Here is a 21,189-nt window from a genome sequence, read left to right as displayed (position 1 = left end):
TGAATTTGCACATTCAGGGACTATTTTAAAATAAAAAAAGATACAGGGACGAAAACCAAAAATTTGCAAAATTACAGGGACGAATTGATCATTTAAGCCTATCATTAAAAACGAATCGAACAATATCTTATATATACTAATATATATAAATTTATATTTTGTTTACACATGCATGCGCTGAAGGTTAAAAGAAATTCTCTGTCCATGTCATGTTGAATAATGTTTTTGGGACACTTCCTAAGTATACCAAAAATAAAAAATAAAGACAAAATTAATGTTGAAAATATAATTTTTAAAATTTTTAAAGTAATAAATACACAAGTTACGTTCTAAGATAAAATTTCGTTATTAATATACTTTTTTATAATTTAATTATGTCACTATATATATAGTAGCTTTTCAACCCAAAAATAAATAAATTATATAAATAGCAGTCAATATTTCATCTCCAATCTGGAGTTCATGCTCCTTGATATTCACAATGACAAAGATAGTAGTAGTGTTTGTACAAGATAACAAAATGCAAACCTTGGTTAATTTCACTAGGGAAAAAATGGTTTTTATTAACAAATTGGAGACATAAAAGAAAGTAAATTTGGTACATATACTTGAACAAGTTACAACGAAATTTCTAAAATTTTATTTAATAAGATGCAGATTTCTTAACACTAAAGAAATAACAAACTTTTGCATCACATTTACCACCACGAATCCTTAACCGATAAGGCTTATGCCTTGTTCGATCAATGCATCGGCTAGAACTCGGTTAGCAGCTTCCGAAGGATGGACACTATCCCAAAACACATACTGAGTTGCATTAGAACAAGTTCCTAGTGATTTTGGATTGCACAATAAGGACGTCGTCTCAACAATCCCAGTTCCGCAGCAGCCTCTCCTTGCCTCCGCGAAACCTAGAAATGTTACAAGATATATTACATGAATAAGCAACATTTTTTGAAAAAAAAATAAAATGAATATCATCATATGTTATTGCTTACCAAAATTTGAAGGGGATTGAACAAGGTCATAGAGAGGTTTGAAAATATTAAAGACAACAATCTTAAGACCAGGAAGTTGCTTTTGGAGTTTTGCCGCGGTCGAGTTCATTTTCTTGTTAAATCCTTGTGCATCATTGTTGATTCTTGTGACACAACCTTTCTCATGAAATCCAAATAAAGTTCTTGTAGCAGGTAAACAACCCAATGGTGGAAGTGAAGTCACTCCAATTTTTCTAGCTCCCAATTTATACAAATCCTATGTTCAAAACAAAGCACATTTGATTAGAATATTCTAATGTTAATCCATAGTTCAAAGAGTGGAAGTAAAATAAAGAAAATACCTTAACAAAGCTTGAGAATGTATCCACAAGGTATGAAGAATATTGATCAGGAGTAACAAATTTGTTGATTAAAGGATTGGTATAATAGTTTTGAATAAAGTCACTACTTCCACCACTCAATATGTACAATGCACCTTTAATAATCGATGCCGCCTTTTTTCTTCCAGCTATCTTGGTCAGCTTGCTTTGGTATTCCTTGTAATATTGTAACTGTTGCGACAATGGAATCGCGTGCTGCCAAAAAATAAAAGAGAGTTAATAAAGACGGATCTTCTAGCGCGTGTTTGTGTTATATACATCACACACTTACATTCAAAATAGCAGCCTTTTCATCATAACCGGATGCAGCTGAAGCAAAATTTGCTCCAATAAGAAGGTTTTTTCCTGTTGCTTGAGGGCTAAGATATGCAGGGGCATATCTCGTAAAACCCAGAGTTTCAGCTACAAAAATAAACAGCTCAATAAGAACGAAAAATATCTATTTATATAATGTAACATCGGTAGACGTTCAATCAAGATCAAGCGGTTCAAATTTTGATCAATCCTTTTTGGACTACTGATCCTGATTGAATGTCACTTATGTCTCAAATGCGGAGAGTTTCAACTTTCAACCGCACGGAGTCCACAATATAATCTAAGCTACTAGTATTGCGAATTCGATATCTTATACTAACCAGTAATATCAGTAGCTAATTTTCCATTGCAAAACCTCCCGGTAGGTTTATGGTTAACAAAATCTCTTCCATAAGGAGGATAATTAGCTTTGAAAAGAGTGTAAAGATAGTCATTGTTTCCCACATCAACAGCAGAGTCACCAAATGTAATGATTGCTGGAACAATAGCATCATCTTGTGCATTCCCTCTCCATGCCAACAACACAAATGCAAAGATAACAAAAAGTACTTCTCTACTATTCATCTTCATTTTTCTTTCTGAAGCCATTGATCTAATGTGCATTATAATTTATAAGCTAGAAAAAATTAATATGACAGGTGAATAAATGAGCCTATTGATGATGGAAGATTGAAGTTGGGTAGCTAATAAATGTATTGGCCTAATGTAGTTACATTACACAATACTACTAAGAGTCTAAGACCTTATCTTTTAATATGAAACCATAGGTTTTTAGCTTTTACCATGTGATTTAACTTTTTGGTCAAACACTCTCGTGTCAACATTATTTCTTTCATATGCTATAGTGTAGCAAAGTTGTTGAAATTAATTTGTGGACAAAACATTACTCTTGTTCACGAGAGAGTGCATGTTCATGAGTGTGTGTGTGTGTGTTGGATTTAAAGGTTGAGTTATGACTTATGAGTGAATAGTAATGAAAAGTTGAACTTAGAAAAAGTCCCACATCGGAAAATAAAAGTTGAAGGATAGTGTTTATAAAGGAAAAAGTGATGCGAATGTTTACCTTGGATCACGAAGTGGTGTGAATGGGTCCTTGCTATATGCTGGGCTCAGGAAAGTCCCCGGGCCCAAACTGCAGAAATGTAGGCCCGGTAACGGGTAAATCTTCAAGTTGGGCTTGTCTCGTGCTTCGGTGTGAGGGGCTGAGACACGTGTGTGGAGCCCATGCAAGTTCAATAGAAGAAAATTGGCCAATTTGTACAGTCATTCACAAGGTCCGTGTGACTAACAGAACGGGGCTTATGCTTCATGATCCAAAACTTTTTGGACTTTTCCACTGGGCTAGTGTTTTTTTTGGGTCCAATTGATGGACTAACTTAAGTTGAATATTCACTTAAGATACCATATATGCTGCGTTTATTTTTCAATACTATAATACACACAACAGAAAAATAATGTTATTTTGTCAAAGAAAAAAGGTTACCTCATAATAAAAACAAGAGGTTGTCCAAGTGAGTTTAGCTCAGTTGGTAGGGACATCAGCATTTTATATGTAAGAATCGGGTTCGAATCTCGAACACTTCACTTATTCATCTTTAAAGGTGGAATTTCAAGCCACTAGGCTACCTGACAAAAAAAAAAGTTTAGGCATTTTTTTAATTAGAAAGGGAGCATTTGAATTTCTACTTAGAAAATAAATTACATTAATGATAAAACTTACGAAAATAGTCCTCTATTTTTTTTGCTTTCACCACCAGTTAAATCTGATTCGGAGGTCAGTTATGGCATCAAATGATTCCAGTTCCTTTCCGATCGCAATTGCAGGGGATCGAACCGTGGTCTTCCCTACCAAGTTCAACGTCAATCACTACTGAACCAACTAACGATTGTTATCCTTCAACTTAATTGAATTTTATTTTAAGAATTCTGCTTATATTATTCATTATGTTAAATGACAAATACTATTGAAATTTACACACACTACAAGTTCTTGAATGAAGGCGTTCAACCTAACAATAACGAGACTACCATTTTACTAGTTTATAGTTTTACAAGGTCATGTGTCTAAATAGACTTGTTTTGCAGCAATTTTTTCTCATGTGTTTACAAAATTCTTTTACTAGTTTAAGTCTATAGTTTTTTTTTTGTAAAGGCTATTTCCACTAGCGTTTGAAGTAATAGCTTATCATTTTGGTCTTTGAATTGTATCTTCATCATACCCACGTTTTATAACATTAAAAGAAACTAACACAAAGCCACATCATAAAAAATGAATTTCACTAATCTTCTATTCATGCCTATCTAACTCTTTCATTAATAGAGCCCTCCATTTATTTTAAGAAACAAAGAATTTCTGATGACAAAATTTCATTGATGAATTCATTGAATTTCCAATGCACATTCATAAAAAATTAGTAGGAACATGTCCATTGCAAAGTTGCTAACTAGTTTTCCAAAATAATAGGGATATGTATTAAGGTGTTCATCAAACATGAAATATGATATATCAAGTCTAGAATATGAGCACACACATAACTACATCTTACTATAACGTCGCGTACTAGTTTCACCGACATTATAACGTGAGTGTCACAAGCGATTCTCATAGTATTACAAGCTTCAAGAAAATATAAGCAACAAAAAGACACACAATATAGCCAAACCAATTACATAAAACTGAGGCTAGAGGCTTAAATTCCCATAGTCTTCTAACCAGCCTTGGAAGATTTAGATTTTGGAGCAATGCTTGTAAGCCTATACAAGCCTTTCTGCACTTTCTGAAGAAGAGACTTTGAAGGTGCATTAGACAAAGTAAAGGCAATTGAGTCCAAATACCAATCTCCTCGTCCCTTAAAACCCACAACTTGGCCTCCATCTATTGAGAAAGTGAATGGTGTCCCTTCTTCAACTCCATATGGTCCAAAGATTCTCCGGTTGCTCTTGAATGTCAATGATCGAATAACCGGGGAACCACCGCGAACAACCGGATAGTAGTATCCGCTTACACTGATCAAATACTCGTCCGGGTATTGTAGCTTAATCTAGGAGACATAAATAAGCATGTACGTCATAAGGCAAACTAAACCTTTATCAAACATTGATGAGCAACTTCTCTAAACACGAACTAGCTTATGGTTTTTAAAAAATCACTTAAATTATTGAATATCAGAATCACTTTTTTTATAATCAGTAACAAAACGTATAAGAAAAAACAATAATTGTGCTCACCTCAGCTGTTTTGTTGCCTCCAACACCTCCATGTTTCTCAGTTGCAAAAGGCTTACCGTTCTTATCATAAACTACACAAATTGAGTCGATGCAACGATCATAAACTAGCTTGATTTCTCTTATCCCTGTAAAAGTTCCATCATCCCAACTAGTCCCACCATTGCCTCCCCATGGTCCAACTATCACACTCTTCTTCTTACCTGTTGCTTCCTACAATAATAATATTGCAAATACATAGCTGCTTTAGTTTAGCTCTAAAGAAATCTATCTACAATTCTACAAAGTAGATAAGTTTTTTATTTGTCAGAAAGTGTATCCACAAATGTTTAAAACCAAGGAAACACAAACTTAAAATGAAAAACAATAGTTATGTTGAACTCTAAACAAATAATAAGGATAGTGATTCTTTACCATAAGGGCTATTGACAAGTAAAGGGGTGTGATCGGAAGAAGCAAGTATGGTTTGTATTGAAAGCTCAACTATTAGTATTTGTAATTGTAAAGGAGATTGGAGAATGATAATGAACAAAATTGGTGGCTTTTATGGAGTATCTGATTCGAGCAGTTTTGAAAGGATATAACTTTTGCTTTAGTAAAGCACAATAACTTGTCTCATAAGGAATAAAAAATACAAATTTCAATTCACTAATTTTCAATTTATAATTTTAAGCAGTGGAGGGTGATTGTAACTTTTGAAGGAATAATAAATATAACTTTTGAACTAGATTGTAAAAAGTGGTAAATGGCATTCACTTTGTTAAGCCAAGTAGATTAGATGATGATGCTATATAAATTATTATAGAGCTCTTTTTAGAAGTCACAACAATTTTTGCTTGTGTTTACTAGGCAATAAACAATGTTAGTGCTCATGCTTTAGCAAGTGCGCCTATCTCTTATGCTCCTCGCAATAACTTTCATACTCCCCGAATTTTTATTCTTGATAATAATACGATTAACTTCATTTGAGCAAAAAGAAATACAAGTTTAAGAGATTGCGGCTGTTGCATCAAATATAATTTAGAATATATATCTGGCAAAACAAAAACTTCATACTCAAAATAAATAATAAAAGTGGCTAAAAGGGTGAGAATCATGCTCAAAATATATAAAATGTTCCTTCAAACAAGATAACACTGGTCACTTAAAACTTCATTTTGATACAAGAGTAAAAAAGAAGAAACCAATGGAAAGAAATACAAACCGAAAGACATAGGTATAATGCCAATGGAATAAATTCGAAAGCACAAATTCCTTTAAACAATTTTTTGTCAATCAATGACTATACAAGTCTTTCATGCCTCCACCACATCAGGTTCAGGAGAATTCCATGATAACTTCAGATTAGTTATCTCACTCGGTGCCAAATATGACAGATGCAACCAAACATAGAAAGTAGAAGTACTTTCGTCTTCAGAGGCTCCAACATAAAGCATGTCTTCCAAATCCTCGACCTCAAACTTGACATCATTCAAGAAATGCCGCCAGCATTTATTTTTTGAAGTGTTATAATTGCAACAAGCTGGATCCTCATCTTTGATCTTAATCATTTCACACACCGACTGCAATCACGTTAGTTAAAAAGTTAATACCAAAAACAGTTCAAGTAGGCTTTCAGCGAGTAAAATGTCTTGCTTTATCACTGATAACAGATATTTAAAAAATCAACATGAATGCATGCATCTTATGTATTGAAAAACCAAAAAAAGAAAGAGCTGCCATACCTCAGCGAATTTGCTGTCAGAGGAAGAAACTATAGATACAGATTCTGGGTGCAATGTCCGCAATAAACCATTCAAAATATCCTTGACACATGCTGATGATTTGATAATCTCAAAGTTCAGGTCATGCAAAGGAGGGTATTTGATGCTGCTCAAATCTTCATGAATAATAATATGCTGGAATAAGTAAGAAAAATAAATAAGGAGATGGTTATTTGGTAATGACAATTCATCAAAGGAAGCTGAGCAAGTATGGGATAAACATTAGAAATTAGAAGAATGGTACCTTACTAGAATGCATAATCAATTTAAATCCTTCACGATTGAACTTCGATAGAAAAGGTTCCACCGAAAACCACAGTTTTTTACCAAGTCCAAGTCCAACATCACTACGGCCAGTTTTAGATTGAAGAGAAAGTTTGGCATCCGTGAGGCAGAAAGGGGAAAAGTCAAAGTAAGGCATGTTTTCACCCTTCAACTCAAAAGAAGCAAGTTTAGGAGCAACTACTTGACCATAACTCAATTTCTTGCATCCTTTTAAAACAATTCTTTGAAGACAACGGCCAGCGATCAAAATAGATTTCATCTTATCAGAAATGCATAGATCCAATTTTTCCAGTACAGGAAATTTGTATAACTTATTGTCACTTAATAAGTCACGAGACACTTGTGGATGATCTATTGTCAACTTTTTTAGAGATTTACAGTGCTCCAAACTAACTTTGCAAGGTGTTAATTTCTTGCCACAAAACCAAAATGTCTCCAGATTAGGAGCAAAAATACAAACCTCCTTCAGTTGATTGCAGTTGTGGATCTCAACCCTACTGAGACTGGAATGACACATAAACAAGAATTTCAAACCCGAGCACTGTATCAATCTTAAATCCTCAATTGATGGGCAAGAGGAGATCAGACTTGTAAAATTGTGCGCAACTAGGTGAATTTTCCGTAGATAAAGCTTCTGCAGACGAGGAAGCATTATTTCACTCCAACTTTTCAATATGCAACCACTTAACCTTAGTCCCGTCAAAGTTTCAGATATAAAGACAACTTCTGGTAAAGTATAGCGCTTGTTATCCTTGAAGCCGATATGGAGATCTAGTTCTTTGATGCCTTGTGCCTTGGCACCAGTTAGCCAGTTGTCCACAAGTGGAGCATCTGTTAAGTCAAAGGAGGTCATATGTAGCAAAAATTTATGTATCTGCAAATTTTTCTCAGTGTATGTTAACAGAGAGTCAGCTACATGTTGTCTAAACATTTTTTCCTTATCACCGTCATCTTCAGGTCCAATTCCTGCAACAAACTTTTGTTCATAAAAAACCAACGCCGCATAGGAAAACCATACCGTTCTCCATCTCGTAGAAAGACTTCTGGTCCGGATTGCATCCTTCACATTTCGAAGGAGGGAAAGAATGTGATGGATGACATGATCAGGCAACTGAGAGATACGATCCTCCGGTTCAACACTCTTTGTCATTTGCTCCACATCCTTTTCCCCTTGAATTTCTTTTGGCCTAGCACCCTCTACAACAGAGTCATCATTATCTTCCATCTCATGTTTCCTTTTCTTTCCATGTTTCCTTTTCTTTCCACGAGATGCGAGCTGAGCCTCACCACTAGATACCATTTGAAAGGGCAGATACAAATGCTTCTTAACCCCGCAAGTTTCAAACTTTACAAACCAAACAAACAGAAAGAGATAACAAACAACGGGGTTAAGACTTAAGATTCATTTTGTTTCAAATCAATATAAAAATCATAACAAGTAATCAAGACGGGCGAAAGAATCCAAAACATGAATGATGTCACAGTAAGTAATCACCGAGAATCGCCATTACAATCAACGCTAGTCTATCTCCCAGTAACACAAATAAGGCAAAATCAGTGACTGATTATCATCAGAATCACTTCACAGATTATGAATTCAACCACAATATAAAAGCCAACAACTTCAACAATTAGGATTAACAATTCTGTGGAATGCAAATCATAAAAAATCAAAAATTTGAAATCAAAATGTAAAATAAACGGTGCCTACGAATTCATGAACGTGTAAATTACATAAATTTAGGGTATTGGAAAAAACAAAGAAATTGATCAATCAAACACAAACGATGTGATAAAATTGAAGTTATCGATCGTTGAAGAATAACATACCAATAATTAATTGAGGGTGACGCTGAAAGAACAGTCTTGTGATCAGTGATGATGATCAAATTTCTAATGACAATGAAAGTGTAACCCTAAAAACCGAAATTGGGGTAAATAGGGTTTGTTTTCGATTTGAAAAAAAGAAATGATGTTTTCTCTCCCCCACCAATTTTTTACCCACTCAATTTCCAATTTTGCCCTTGAAAAAACTTTGGTCGTAGAAATTGAAATTTTTTTTTTGCTTTGAAAATAAATTTCGTTTTCTAAAAATTGAAATTTACTCTGAATTTACACTAGTAAAGATTCGGTTTCTGCGAACCGAATTTTTCTACAAGACAAAATTGAAATATTGATGATATAAAAGATTCACGAGGTGGGAAGAGAAAACATCAAAAGGAAAAGTAAAAAGAGCAGTTAAATTATAGTGGGCTCTTTATTTAGCTATATTGGGCCATTTCATTGGAAAGTCCCGTGTTTCCGTTTTTATATTTTTGTCCTTAAGTAAATATTTTTGTCTTTAAATAAATATTTTGGAATATGTTTTCTGATTTTTCTTGTCTTGGAAAAAAATTTAGAATGTGTTTTTGGAATTTTTTTCGAATTTAAACTAGAAAACTTCGAAAAATGTGTTTCAAAGTTTTTATACAAGGGCAAAAAAAAGAAGGAGAGTAGAAAAGAAACACGGGTGATGTGAAGGAAAAAATTTCTCGTACATCAGCGAATTTCTGATGACTTAACTGACTCTATTTTTATTTTAATTTTCACTGACACATGGTCTATGAGTATGTTTGGCAATATCTGATCACGATTATATATCAGATACTTTATGCGATTCATGTTCAGTTTTTCTCATTGCTCAGATCTCTCCGAATCTTCAAATTGCCCTTATGAATACCTACTCAAAGATAAAAAAAAACCAAATGACATTTTACCTGGAGATAGAATATGGTAGGCTAAAACGTACCCCTCCTAATTTTTATTTTTTTAATAAGGCAAAATGAGGTATATTAATAGAACAGTCTCTCCAACACAAGGTGTACCGAGATCGACTACAAATACTTACAAAGAGTTAAGGAAAAAAAACCATAAACAAATCATACAAGGCCCAAACAAAGTAAAGGAGACTAAAGTCACGCTCGTTGTCTTCAAACACCTATAAGAATATTTACACCTACGGGTCGATAGAATTTGCTCTGCTAAAAATACCAAATTTTTTGTCATCTCAGCAACAAGATTGTCCTGATTCTGATTCAAACGGCCAACAACAATATGACATTCTAAATTTTAGCATTGTTTGGTGATTGTATTTTCCACATAGAACACTATATAATTATAGTTTACTTCCCCCTCTTTCTTATTTTTTTTATCTTTAGAGTCCGTTTGAATATGACTTATGTTTGAGTTTATGAAAATAATTTATATAAAGAAATAAATTTTTATATTAATTCATAAATTTTCACCAATAAAAAATTATTTTTTTACAAACTATTTTCCCATAAACTACCTTAAAAAAATTTATAAACTTAAAAATAAGTCAATCTAAAATCTCTTATAATTTACACATTTTTAAAAATACACAATTTTCTTTTACTGTATTTGACAACATTTTTTTGATGTCTATTAGTATTTCTCAAACCAAAAAGACCACGTTTAAAATATGATTAAAAGAAATAAAAGAAAAAAAAGTCAAATTATTGCCACCAAATTACCCAGTGGCGACAAATTCCTTTTTCTCATAAACTCCACACCATCAGAACCTTATAATAAGAGAAAAATCTAAGCATCTTATGGTTGCATCTAATAATCAAACACATTATTTCAAAAAAAACTTAATTTTGAAATATCCATTCATGACTTTCTTCAAATGGCTCAACTTGTTCATCATTTTTAGTTCCATTTTATTTGCAACACCCATTTTCTCAGATTCCACCTCATCCTTTACTTCAAATGCAATCCCTAAGTTTCTTGATTTAGCCAAAGAGCCTAAAGTTTTTGATTGGATGGTTGATATCAGAAGAAAGATTCATGAGAATCCTGAATTGGGTTATGAGGAATTTGAAACAAGTGAGCTTATAAGAACAAAATTGGATCAATTGGGTATCTCATATAAACATCCAGTTGCAGTTACAGGTGTTATTGGTTACATAGGAACTGGTCTTCCTCCTTTTGTTGCTCTTAGAGCTGACATGGATGCTCTTCCTATGCAGGTTTATATTTTTATTGTTTTATTAAGGTTTTGGTTTTTAATTTTTACCATGGATTTTATCTAAGTTTGATTAAAAGAAAAAACAAAATGATGTTTAAATGAACCAATAGTTAGTTGGTCCACTTTTAGATCCCCACAACTGTGATCGGGAGATGGTGGAACTACTTGATGCCAGAACTGACTCCGGAACCATATTAGGCGGTCCAGTGAGCCAGATACTAGTGGTTAAAAAAATGATGTTTAAATGTTATTATTTTAGTTCTTGCAAATAGTGTTTTTTGGTTTTAGTTCCGGTAAATTTTTATGCTTGGATTTAGTCTCTGCAAATTTAAGTCACCTAATTAAGCCACTAGGTTTGGTCTAGTGGTGAGGGATTTGGGTAGGCTTAATTCACTGGTGAGAAATTTGGGTAGTATGCTAGGGGTCATGAGTTCGACCCTCAGCTCCATTGTAAATAAATTAAAATTTAAGTTACCTTATTAGGCCACATGACGCCAGGAGTCAGGATTTTATTGGGTCACTTATCAGAGATTAAATGTAGTAGTTTTTGAATTTACTGGGATTGAATCCAAACAAAAAAAACTTGTAAGGACTATAACAAAAAGACACTATAGCGGCATTTTCACTTTAAGTTCAATCCTTTTTTTTGACAATTTTTTTGGGTTGTGTTTTATTTCTATGAGGATACTGTTTCATATGTATATTTTATATGAAGATTTTGTTGTTGTTGTTAACCTTAGGAATTGTTGGAGTGGGAGCATAAGAGTAAAGTACCTGGAAAGATGCATGCATGTGGTCATGATGCTCATGTTGCTATGCTTCTTGGTGCTGCTAAGATCCTCAAGGAGCATGAAAAAGATTTACAAGTATGGTTTTTCACTTTTTATATTTATATTTATTTTTTCATTTTATTTTTATGTTCAGCTGTTCTTAATACATGAGATAAATATTATGCTATGCTTTGTTAATGTATTGCTTTTGAAATAAATTTGGAATTTGAGGACGTCATGATAACATTCATGACCTTTGACAGATGTTGCCCTTCGTTTGAGAAAAAAAGCTTTCCATCTGCATTATTAGTTTACATCTTCGATTACAAAAATGTTATCTTGTTTCTTACTTTGTTTTTCTATTTTCAGTTACTTGTGTAGATAAATTGAAAACAAATAAAGTAAAAATGGTGTATTGTATGGAAACCAAGCATGTTGATAAATTGCAGAAACTACAAATGATATGGTCCTTGTGAATTGTGATAGTGGAAAGTTGTAGAATGATTTCGGTTGATGTGTAGTTGGGTTTCTATAGTCGTGGAAACTTTTGAAACCTTTAACATTGCAGTTACAATAACAGTCATATACTGCAATTTGAAACACTCATGCGTCCTGTCGGATGATTATGCACTTTTGCTGTTTAAGATGTTTCTGTGTTTTTAATTCAATCATACCAAAGTCAAACATGAATTCTATAGTATAAATGCCTTTATCATATAATGCCAACATCTTAAGCACTTTTGGTGTTTAAGATGTTTCTGTGTTTTTAAGTCAATCATGCCAAGGCCGTCAATCATGCCAAGGCCGTATGAACATAAGTCAATTCATCAATTATTGGCCGTATGATAATGCCAAGGCCGTATGCCACATAATCAAGAAGATTGAAAAAGAATCGAAAACGATACAAAGATTCTATTGTTATACTGTTTTTGACCTTTTATGGATCTGTGATGTCATTCCTTATTTTTACTAGTATAGGGAACTGTCGTTCTTGTTTTTCAACCAGCAGAAGAAGGAGGTTGTGGGGCTAAGAAAATTTTAGATGCTGGAGTCTTAGAAAACGTCTCTGCCATATTTGGATTGCATGTCCTACATAACATACCTTTAGGTGAAGTGGCATCTAGGTCTGGTCCTATATTTGCAGGAAATGGCTTCTTTGAAGCAACAATAAGCGGCAGGGGAGGTCATGCAGCCCTTCCTCAACATTCTATAGACCCCATATTGGCAGTTTCCAATGTGATTGTTAGCTTACAACAAATTATTTCTCGTGAGATTGATCCACTCGACTCCCAGGTAAATGTCTTATTTCATTTATTGCTTTCCTTTCCAATCACCCATTAGAACTTAGGTTTGCACCGTTTTTTAATCCGTCATTGCCAAATAAATTTCTTTAACAATCCTTGACACTCCTTGTTTTTAGTTACTCTTTTTTGTTATCTACTTTTAGTTTTTGAAGTTTCACTTACACCTTTTTTGTCACTTCACTTAAATTGAGACCGTATGCTTGTTACCAACTCATCATTGTTTGAAGCATTAAAAGCTTTGTATTCTTTTGGGACTTTTGCTTCGAGGTACACTGTCTTGGGAAATGTTGTGGCTATTTGAGGAAAAAAATGTTGGGAACCATACCAAAACATTATTTGTTTACAAAGATTTTGAATCTGATGAAAACCTGAGACCTCTATATCTTCCTAACATAAATAATATCTCCTAGGTTGTGACAGTAGCAAAGATTAGAGGAGGTGGTGCATTCAATGTTATTCCAGACTCTGTCACAATTGGTGGCACTTTTCGAGCTTTTTCGAAGGAAAGCTTCATGCAACTGAGACATCGCATTGAACAGGTCTGTTATGAAGAAGAATAGATTCATTTTGTGCTTTAAATAGAAATAATGAGCTCTATTTTTTTAAGCACTTAATTAAGCTGTTTATCCAAACAATGTGTACTCTTGATATAGCTATCATTGTAAACCTATATCGGTGCTAAGGCTGTTTCGTTGATGTAGGTTATCACTGGACAAGCTGCTGTGCAGAGATGCAATGCAACAGTCAACTTCTTTGATGAAGAGAAGCCTATATTCCCTCCAACTGTAAACGATGGTGGTTTGCATGACTATTTTCAAACTGTCGCCAAGAGTTTGCTCGGCGCTGATAAAGTTAAAGGCATGCAACCAATGATGGGAGGAGAAGACTTTGCATTCTATCAAGAAGCTTTGCCTGGATACATCTTCCTCCTTGGAATGGAAGAGGTCTCAGTTGAACGTCTTCCATCGGGACACTCGCCCTATTTTAAAGTAAATGAAGATGCACTTCCTTATGGTGCTGCACTTCACGCGTCGTTAGCTTCTAGGTATCTTGTTAAACTTCATCAGGAGGTACCGGTAGTAGAGGGGAAATATCATGATGAATTATAGCAAACATTATTATTAATATTATTCAAAAAGGCGATATCATTGGTGCAACCAAGACGTAGTTGGGCATTCGGGTTGGACATATTTATTGTAGATAAATTTGCCATTTAAACTATAATAATTCCACAGCCCTTTGTGTTAGAATCTTTAATTGCAGTAATCATGTCTAGTGTGGCAAATCTTCTGCCATAAGTCACTCAGCTGTGATGAGTTTTTATCAATTTCCACAACAATGTCACTCAACTATTTAAGATGAAATAGATTAAAATGACACTGAGAAATACTTCCCTGCCACTACTTAAGGGTCTGGTTGTAGACATGATACAGGGCCCTTGGATTTGGCTTATTTTTAAACTTATGAAAATAACATATGCAAATAAATAAACTTTTATGTTAATTGATAAGTTTTCACTAATAAAAATTGTATCTTTATAAGCTGCTTTCTCTTACACAGTCTGCCTCAATTTAATTTTTTTTACGGTCAGCACTCCATATTGTAGCTTTTGTTTTCAAGCTTTTTCCCTTTTAAAAAATAAATCAAATCAAGGTGTCACTATGATTTCAAATTATTTCCAAAGATTTTTTAAAAATTACTTTTTTCAACAAAACTTTTTTTTTTTTTGACTAAATAAAAGATATTCATTCATTCAAATTGATAAGAGTACATCGATGCAATACAAATCAAAATCGCTAAAAACAAAAAGGATGAATCTGCGAACAAACTCACAGCATCCGTGTTAATAGCATCAAACGGCATATTGCAAAAGCCTACATATTTGACTATATTGAAGTTTCCGGAACATTCATGTCGCCGGATCTGTAGCGTTGATGGTACAAAAGTCATTGATTGGATCTGCACTGGATCAACCTTAATCTTCAAACCTGAAACAAATGAACACCGCACAAAGACGGGACAACAATACTCCGCACTAAGACGAGACAACAATACTCCGCACTAAGACGGGACAACAATACTGAAAATCAAAACAAAGGATAAAATCGCAAAGATGAAAACAAAACTATAAGACTTAAACTATGTGAAAATCACTTATTTGTATTAAAAAGCAAGAAGAAAAAAAAATGTAAAGGGGTGATTTTAGGCCAAAAATTGACCTAAAACCACCCCTCTATGGGTGAGAGAAGAAGAAGAAAATCAAAAAGAGTTTTAGGGCTGGCGGTGGAAGAAGAAAAAATTTTCAACAAAACTTAACTCCACAGAAATGTTAATATTATTATACCGTACATCTTCACTCACATTCAAGCTTAAAGACTTATATATGCGAGTGTTAAGTGTTGTTTGTCGCTCCTAAAAAAAGGTTAAATTACATTTTCTTGTCCTCTAACTTTCACAAACTTGCGATTTTAGCCCATTAACTTTCATAACAGCACTTTTGGCCTCTAACTTTAACCCTTTTGCAAAAACTTGACCCCCACCGATTTTGACCAAGTTAACTCATATGTTCAGCATATGTGATAAGACATGCTGACACGTTCAGCATATGTGATAAGACATGCTGACGTGACATGTTAGTCACTGTTTCAAGTTTGGGTTGATTTAGTCAAAATCAGTAGAGACAATCTTTTGCAAAATGAGCTAAAATTAAGAGCCAAAAATGCAAATTTATAAAAGTTCGAGATCAAAAGTGCAATTAAAAAAAAACTAATTTCATCATGGTATTTTTCATTCTTTCATAATCTAATGTATTGGCTATGGTAGCAAAAGAAGAAAGCATTGAGCAGACATACATAGTACTGCAAAAACCGCGAAAATGGCGACCATTTCAAACCTAACAAACACTCTCCCACTTCACTTCCGCAAATTCAAATTTCCATCTTCATCTTCATCTTCACCATATCGTTTTCCTCTCTCTACTCTCACATGTTCCCTCCCAGAACCAGAACTAGAACCAAACACCACCACAACAACAACTTCAATTCCCAAAACCCCCAATTCCTATTTCCCAAAACGCGGCCAAACCCTAGAATTACTCTGCGAATCACTCGCATACAAAGGAAAAGGTCTCTGCAAAGTCACTGACACCGGTTTCGTTGTCATGGTTGACCGTGCACTTCCCGGTGAACGTTTCATCGGCCGTATAACTCGTAAGAAGGGGAATTATGCTGAGGCTACTAAAGTTGAAACTTTAACTCCTCCTTTTGATATTGTTGATGCGCCTTGTGTTTATGTTCCTCATTGTGGTGGTTGTAAGACGCAGAATTTGTTATATCAAGCTCAGATTATAGCTAAAGAGGAACAGGTTTGTCATTTAGGACGTGTTTGGATCGACTTATTTTGGAGCTTAAGCAAATAAATGTATTATTCACAGGTTTCGCAATATAAAAACTTATTTATTTTAATAACCTATTTTTCATAGGATAAAAAATAAATTAATCCAAACGAGCCCAGGAGAGTTTATAAAATTAGCTTATGACATATCTATAAATTGTTTTCAGTTTATTTTCCTAAGTTCTCCGTGATATAGTTTATAAGAAAACAACTTTGACATGTTTGGATTGGTTTATTTGAGCTTATCAATGGCTTAAGAGAGTTTATAAAATTCCGTTATGACATGTCTATAAATTGTTTTCAGCTTATTTTCAGAAGTTCTCCGTGATAGTTTATAAGAAAAAACTTTGACAATTTGGATTGGTTTATTTGAGCTTATCAAATGACTTAGGAGAGTTTATAAAATCAGCTGATAACATGTCTATAAGTTGTTTTCAGTTTATTCCTATAAGATCTCTATGATAGTGCTTTATGATAATACTTTATAGTTTATACGGAAATAATATGACTTTATTTTTATCTTTTGTTATATGAATCATTTTTATACAAGCACTTATATGATAAACACTTATGTTATAAGCCTTTAATTAAGTTTCTTATACAAACAGGTCCGTGACTTAGTCATACATGTTGGAAAGTTTTCACACAAAGAATTGGAATTGAATGGGATTATGAAACCTATTGTTCCTTGTGATATTCAGTTTCATTATAGAAATAAGGTTAGTTATTAGTTAGTTATTGCTCTGTTTGTTATTGTCAATTTTGAAGACTATATATCTGATGCAGAGGGGATCGGTTAATAACTAAGCTGTTTGTGCTTTGTTTTCTTTATTGTGTAGATGGAATTTTCATTTGGTCCCTATAAATGGTTGCCTAAGGAGTCGTTACATGAAAGAAATGTTGATGCTGGAAGTGAAAATTATGCACTTGGATTGCATGTTCCTGGTTTTTTCGATAAAATTATCAATATTGACAAGTGCTTACTACAATCTGATCCTGCTAATAAGGTATGCAATGTTATTATCTGTTGCCTGTTTCTGTGACACAGTGACAGTAACCTACACTTGGATTTCATATCACAACTGGGAAGTTTATTACATTCTCCTTATGTTTTGTCTTGAACATCTGAATAGGTTCTTGCGGCTATCCAAGAATGTTGGAGAGATCCACAACTTGGTTTCTCTCCCTACAATGTTCATTCACACATAGGATTTCTTAAGCATTTGATGCTGAGAAGTGGAAGGTATTTTAAGTTATATTTTGCGTTCCCTGTCTTAATTGTTTTAGTTACACATGGATACTGTAGTTCTTGCATTTATATTCGTGGACCATAGAATTTTGGTTGAGCCTAAATCAACTATACAAAACTACCTTATAAGGTTAGAGATACCTACTACTTATAACCACTATTTAGACTAATAACTACCTAAGAAGGCATGAATGGACATCCGGAGCATTACTTGGGTGACTCAATAATGGGTGACCCAATGGATATATGATAGATTTTGATACTATCTTAAGATTTGTGTTGAGCTTGACCCAACCGCACAAAACTAGCTTAATGGTGAAGGATGCTCGCCATTTATAACCATTATTCAAACCATATCACTATGCAATGTGGGATTCCGTACACCGGATAATGCTCAAACGATGAATTTAGATCGGTGCATAGTTGATTTTTTTTATCTACAAACTAGGGCAAAGGTAGGGGAGGATGTGTTATTAAGAAATGTAAAAATTTAAAAAATAAAGTCAGTGGATCATAAGATAATTGCAATTTCCATAATGTTTCAATTCCAAATTTTCAACAAAACTTCATTAAGTATATAAACTATAAAGTGAGCAATAATACCTGAAGAAGGCATAAAATTTAAAGGGGTGAAATAACAATGTTTCATTTGAAGGGTACCTTGTTTTATATCAATATTAACATTTAATTATTTGATCCAGGGATGTAACGACTGGTCTGCCTGAAGTAATGGTCAACTTTGTGACCTCTTCCTACAAGCCCGAGCTGCTGAAGGTCCTAGTTGATAAAGTTTCAGCATTTCCTGAAGTGGTTGGTACTTGAGTTTTTCAGTTTTTTGTTAAGATTAAACATTCTGCTTCAGCTTCTCCACACGTGCTTCTTTGTTAGAGAGATTCTTTGATCAAGTGGTCTAGAGTTTTGAGCAGCCCTGTTACACCCATTTTTTATGATCAAATTTAATTTTTATACAAAGTAAAATGGGCGTGTGCATTCTCCACGCTTCAGCCAAAAAGGCAATAGCCCAGAGGGATGTCTAAATGACATGAATCTATCCGGTGCTTCCTCCTAACACCTTAAGCTTTTAGTATAGATGATATTGGTCCTTAACAATATCTGTCAATTTGATTGACCCCTAGATTTCAAATTTCAAGAAATATCCTGGGAATGGATCCTGTAATGTTTTTGGATGGGTGAACTTCAGCATTTCTATCACAAGTGTATTTTTGTTTTTAAATTTTTTTTATGTGATTTTATTTTCGAATAAAATTTTCATTTTTGTACTCAGTTTCCTTCATACGTAATCCATATATATGGGTTTGTCTAACATGTGCAATATTGCACACGTTAAAGTAACCAAAAGTAGTAACTATTTAATGAAAAACAACAATTATTTATTAAAAAATTTAAATATTGATAAATTTCCAAATGGCTTCAAACTCTCATGCTAATAAATTTAAATTTACATAGTATTCAAATGTGATTTAAGGTTTCCTTTGTCTTATGCAATTTTATATGCGTATATATGAATTTATATGCATATATTTGAGTTTTATGAATTTTGTATAATCTTACGATTAATGTTACGATTGTACAATTTACGATTTTATTTCCCCTTTTCTATTTTACGTAAAATCCCGTTTTTAACTACCTTGCCATTAAGTTCCTTCTCTGCATGAATGATAGGTAAGCATCATGAATAATGTAAATACTTCTGTTGGTAACACATCTGTTGGGGAAGAGGAATACACTTTGCATGGGAAATCTAGCATTACAGAGACCTTAAGAGGGCTTACCTTCCAAATATCAGCAAATTCTTTCTTCCAAACAAATACTCACCAGGTTTACACTATGCCAAAATTGTTGGCTCTCTCTTTATATCATGTCCCAAATTTTATTTCTTAAATTGAATCATGACCATCATCAAAGAAATATAACAAGTATGTTCCCTATTAGGCAGAAGTGTTGTATAAACTGATAGAAGAATGTGCTGGCATCAGAGGAGATGGCTCAGAAATTGTCCTTGACCTGTTTTGTGGAACAGGCACCATAGGTCTGACACTTGCCAGAAGGTAAGCTTTAAATCTTCGTTTGGTTTTAGTATTTTAGGACAAACTGTCAAACAATTAAATTAATGTCTCCTCTTCCAATTTCGAACAGTGTAAAGCATGTTTATGGCTATGAAGTAGTTCCTCAAGCCATCGCAGATGCCCGGCTTAATGCCAAGTTAAATGGCATACAAAATGCAACATTTGTCCAGGGGGATCTCAATAAAATTGATGAGAATTTCGGGAAGAGTTTTCCTAAACCTGACATTGTTATTTCAGGTTTTGTTGCTCTACATTTCCATATTCCTACTTATTCTATCCTTTTATTTATTTTTCTCAATTAGTTTGTCTTGCTCAATTTATTTGAAGTGACTGCAGTCTTGATCAGACGTATATATTAAGATATGGATCTATCCTACTTTGTTGAAATTGCCATTGTTGTTCACTTTTCCGCCATTCATTTGTATACGTTAGAGCAGTACTTGCATTGTTTTGTATTTCTTGTATGGAGAGATATGCTGGTTTATGCAGTTGTTAGTAAATGTTTGCTTCAAGTCATCAGTAGAAAATTTCCATGCCAGGAAAACCAGATTAGCTCTATTTCAAGTTTTAATGTGTTGATAATATATATTCTTGTTGTCATTTGGTGTGACCGATACAGATCCCAACCGCCCAGGAATGCATATGAAGTTGATTAAATTCCTGTTAAATCTTAGGGCGCCTCGCATAGTGTATGTATCATGCAATCCCGCCACATGTGCACGTGACCTTGATTATCTCTGTCATGGGGTGGTACGTGTCATTTTATTATATTTTAGCTCCAGTTCATGAGATTCAGCTATTTGAGTTGTTGAATGTTTTGTGCAGGCAGAGCTGAATATAAAAGGATGTTACAAGCTAATAGGCCTACAGCCAGTTGACATGTTTCCACACACACCTCATATTGAGTGTGTTTGCCTTCTGGAGCTTGTTGATCTGTGATTATTTTTTAAACCTTTCCATTTAAAGGTTGTGCACCATTTCATTTTCTATGCTGCATCTGTTACTACTTTGCAGTTCACGATGATATTATACAAATGAAGCATCATATTGTGAATCGCCGCGATTCTGTTTTGCAAATCACGATGGAATGAATCATCATGAAGAAGCGGTTTCATGCTACATCAAAAAGTAAATTCGATAAAATAAAAAGGAAAACCTGTACTTTGGCTCACGATTGATCAACGGGCAGTTGAGTTGAAATGGAGGAATTTACTCAATTGATTTTGTGAAGAAAAAAAAAGTTATGTGAATAATTCCAAGTTTATAGCCTACTATCGAAGGTTTCGGCTGATGAGTGGACAAAATTTCACAAGAGGAGCTTGTTTACTTAATTAATTAGAACTTGAGATTTTAGATGTAATTTTTCTGTCTAATCTTTTAATAATTTTTT

At 33.8% G+C, this 21,189-nt stretch overlaps 4 protein-coding genes across 6 annotated transcripts; 2 read left to right on the top strand and 2 right to left on the bottom strand.

The window, feature by feature from the left end:
- Positions 1 to 537: 537 nt before the first annotated feature.
- Positions 538 to 2,416, bottom strand: LOC123899975 (GDSL esterase/lipase APG-like). The gene is made up of 5 exons (XM_045951250.1): positions 2,014 to 2,416; positions 1,650 to 1,780; positions 1,340 to 1,573; positions 999 to 1,254; positions 538 to 911 (listed from the first exon to the last, which is right to left on the bottom strand). The coding sequence occupies exons 1-5, from the start codon at positions 2,294 to 2,296 to the stop codon at positions 715 to 717; spliced, it is 1,101 nt and encodes a 366-aa protein (XP_045807206.1). The 5' UTR covers positions 2,297 to 2,416; the 3' UTR covers positions 538 to 714.
- A 1,725-nt stretch (positions 2,417 to 4,141) lies between these two features.
- Positions 4,142 to 8,938, bottom strand: LOC123898004 (jacalin-related lectin 19). Of its 2 annotated transcripts, XM_045948848.1 has the most exons (6): positions 8,797 to 8,938; positions 6,926 to 8,311; positions 6,643 to 6,816; positions 6,226 to 6,480; positions 4,922 to 5,131; positions 4,142 to 4,734 (listed from the first exon to the last, which is right to left on the bottom strand). In XM_045948848.1, exons 2-6 carry the CDS (start codon positions 8,264 to 8,266, stop codon positions 4,402 to 4,404), a joined length of 2,313 nt encoding a protein of 770 aa, XP_045804804.1. In that variant the 5' UTR covers positions 8,267 to 8,311; positions 8,797 to 8,938; the 3' UTR covers positions 4,142 to 4,401. The 2 variants fall into 2 exon arrangements, with proteins under 2 accessions (XP_045804804.1, XP_045804803.1); XM_045948847.1 differs by lacking the exons at positions 6,226 to 6,480; positions 6,643 to 6,816; positions 6,926 to 8,311; positions 8,797 to 8,938 and adding an exon at positions 5,333 to 5,472.
- Positions 8,939 to 10,438: 1,500 nt separating this feature from the next.
- On the top strand, positions 10,439 to 14,320 carry LOC123894169 (IAA-amino acid hydrolase ILR1-like 4). Its single transcript, XM_045944083.1, has 5 exons — positions 10,439 to 10,997; positions 11,737 to 11,862; positions 12,745 to 13,059; positions 13,481 to 13,609; positions 13,772 to 14,320. The coding sequence occupies exons 1-5, from the start codon at positions 10,578 to 10,580 to the stop codon at positions 14,177 to 14,179; spliced, it is 1,398 nt and encodes a 465-aa protein (XP_045800039.1). The 5' UTR covers positions 10,439 to 10,577; the 3' UTR covers positions 14,180 to 14,320.
- A 1,524-nt stretch (positions 14,321 to 15,844) lies between these two features.
- Positions 15,845 to 20,853, top strand: LOC123894167 (uncharacterized RNA methyltransferase PG_1095). 2 transcript variants are annotated; one of them, XM_045944081.1, is made up of 10 exons: positions 15,845 to 16,434; positions 17,072 to 17,182; positions 17,303 to 17,470; positions 17,597 to 17,706; positions 18,414 to 18,522; positions 19,396 to 19,551; positions 19,666 to 19,781; positions 19,870 to 20,036; positions 20,419 to 20,549; positions 20,625 to 20,853. In XM_045944081.1, the coding sequence occupies exons 1-10, from the start codon at positions 15,946 to 15,948 to the stop codon at positions 20,736 to 20,738; spliced, it is 1,671 nt and encodes a 556-aa protein (XP_045800037.1). In that variant the 5' UTR covers positions 15,845 to 15,945; the 3' UTR covers positions 20,739 to 20,853. The 2 variants fall into 2 exon arrangements, with proteins under 2 accessions (XP_045800037.1, XP_045800038.1); XM_045944082.1 differs by lacking the exon at positions 17,072 to 17,182 and having other exon boundaries at positions 15,867 to 16,434.
- The last annotated feature ends 336 nt before the right edge of the window (positions 20,854 to 21,189 follow it).

The sequence above is a fragment of the Trifolium pratense genome, linkage group LG7 (genome assembly GCF_020283565.1).
Source record: "Trifolium pratense cultivar HEN17-A07 linkage group LG7, ARS_RC_1.1, whole genome shotgun sequence".
Taxonomy (NCBI): domain Eukaryota; kingdom Viridiplantae; phylum Streptophyta; class Magnoliopsida; order Fabales; family Fabaceae; genus Trifolium; species Trifolium pratense.
This window is presented reverse-complemented; position numbering and strand designations above follow the sequence as displayed.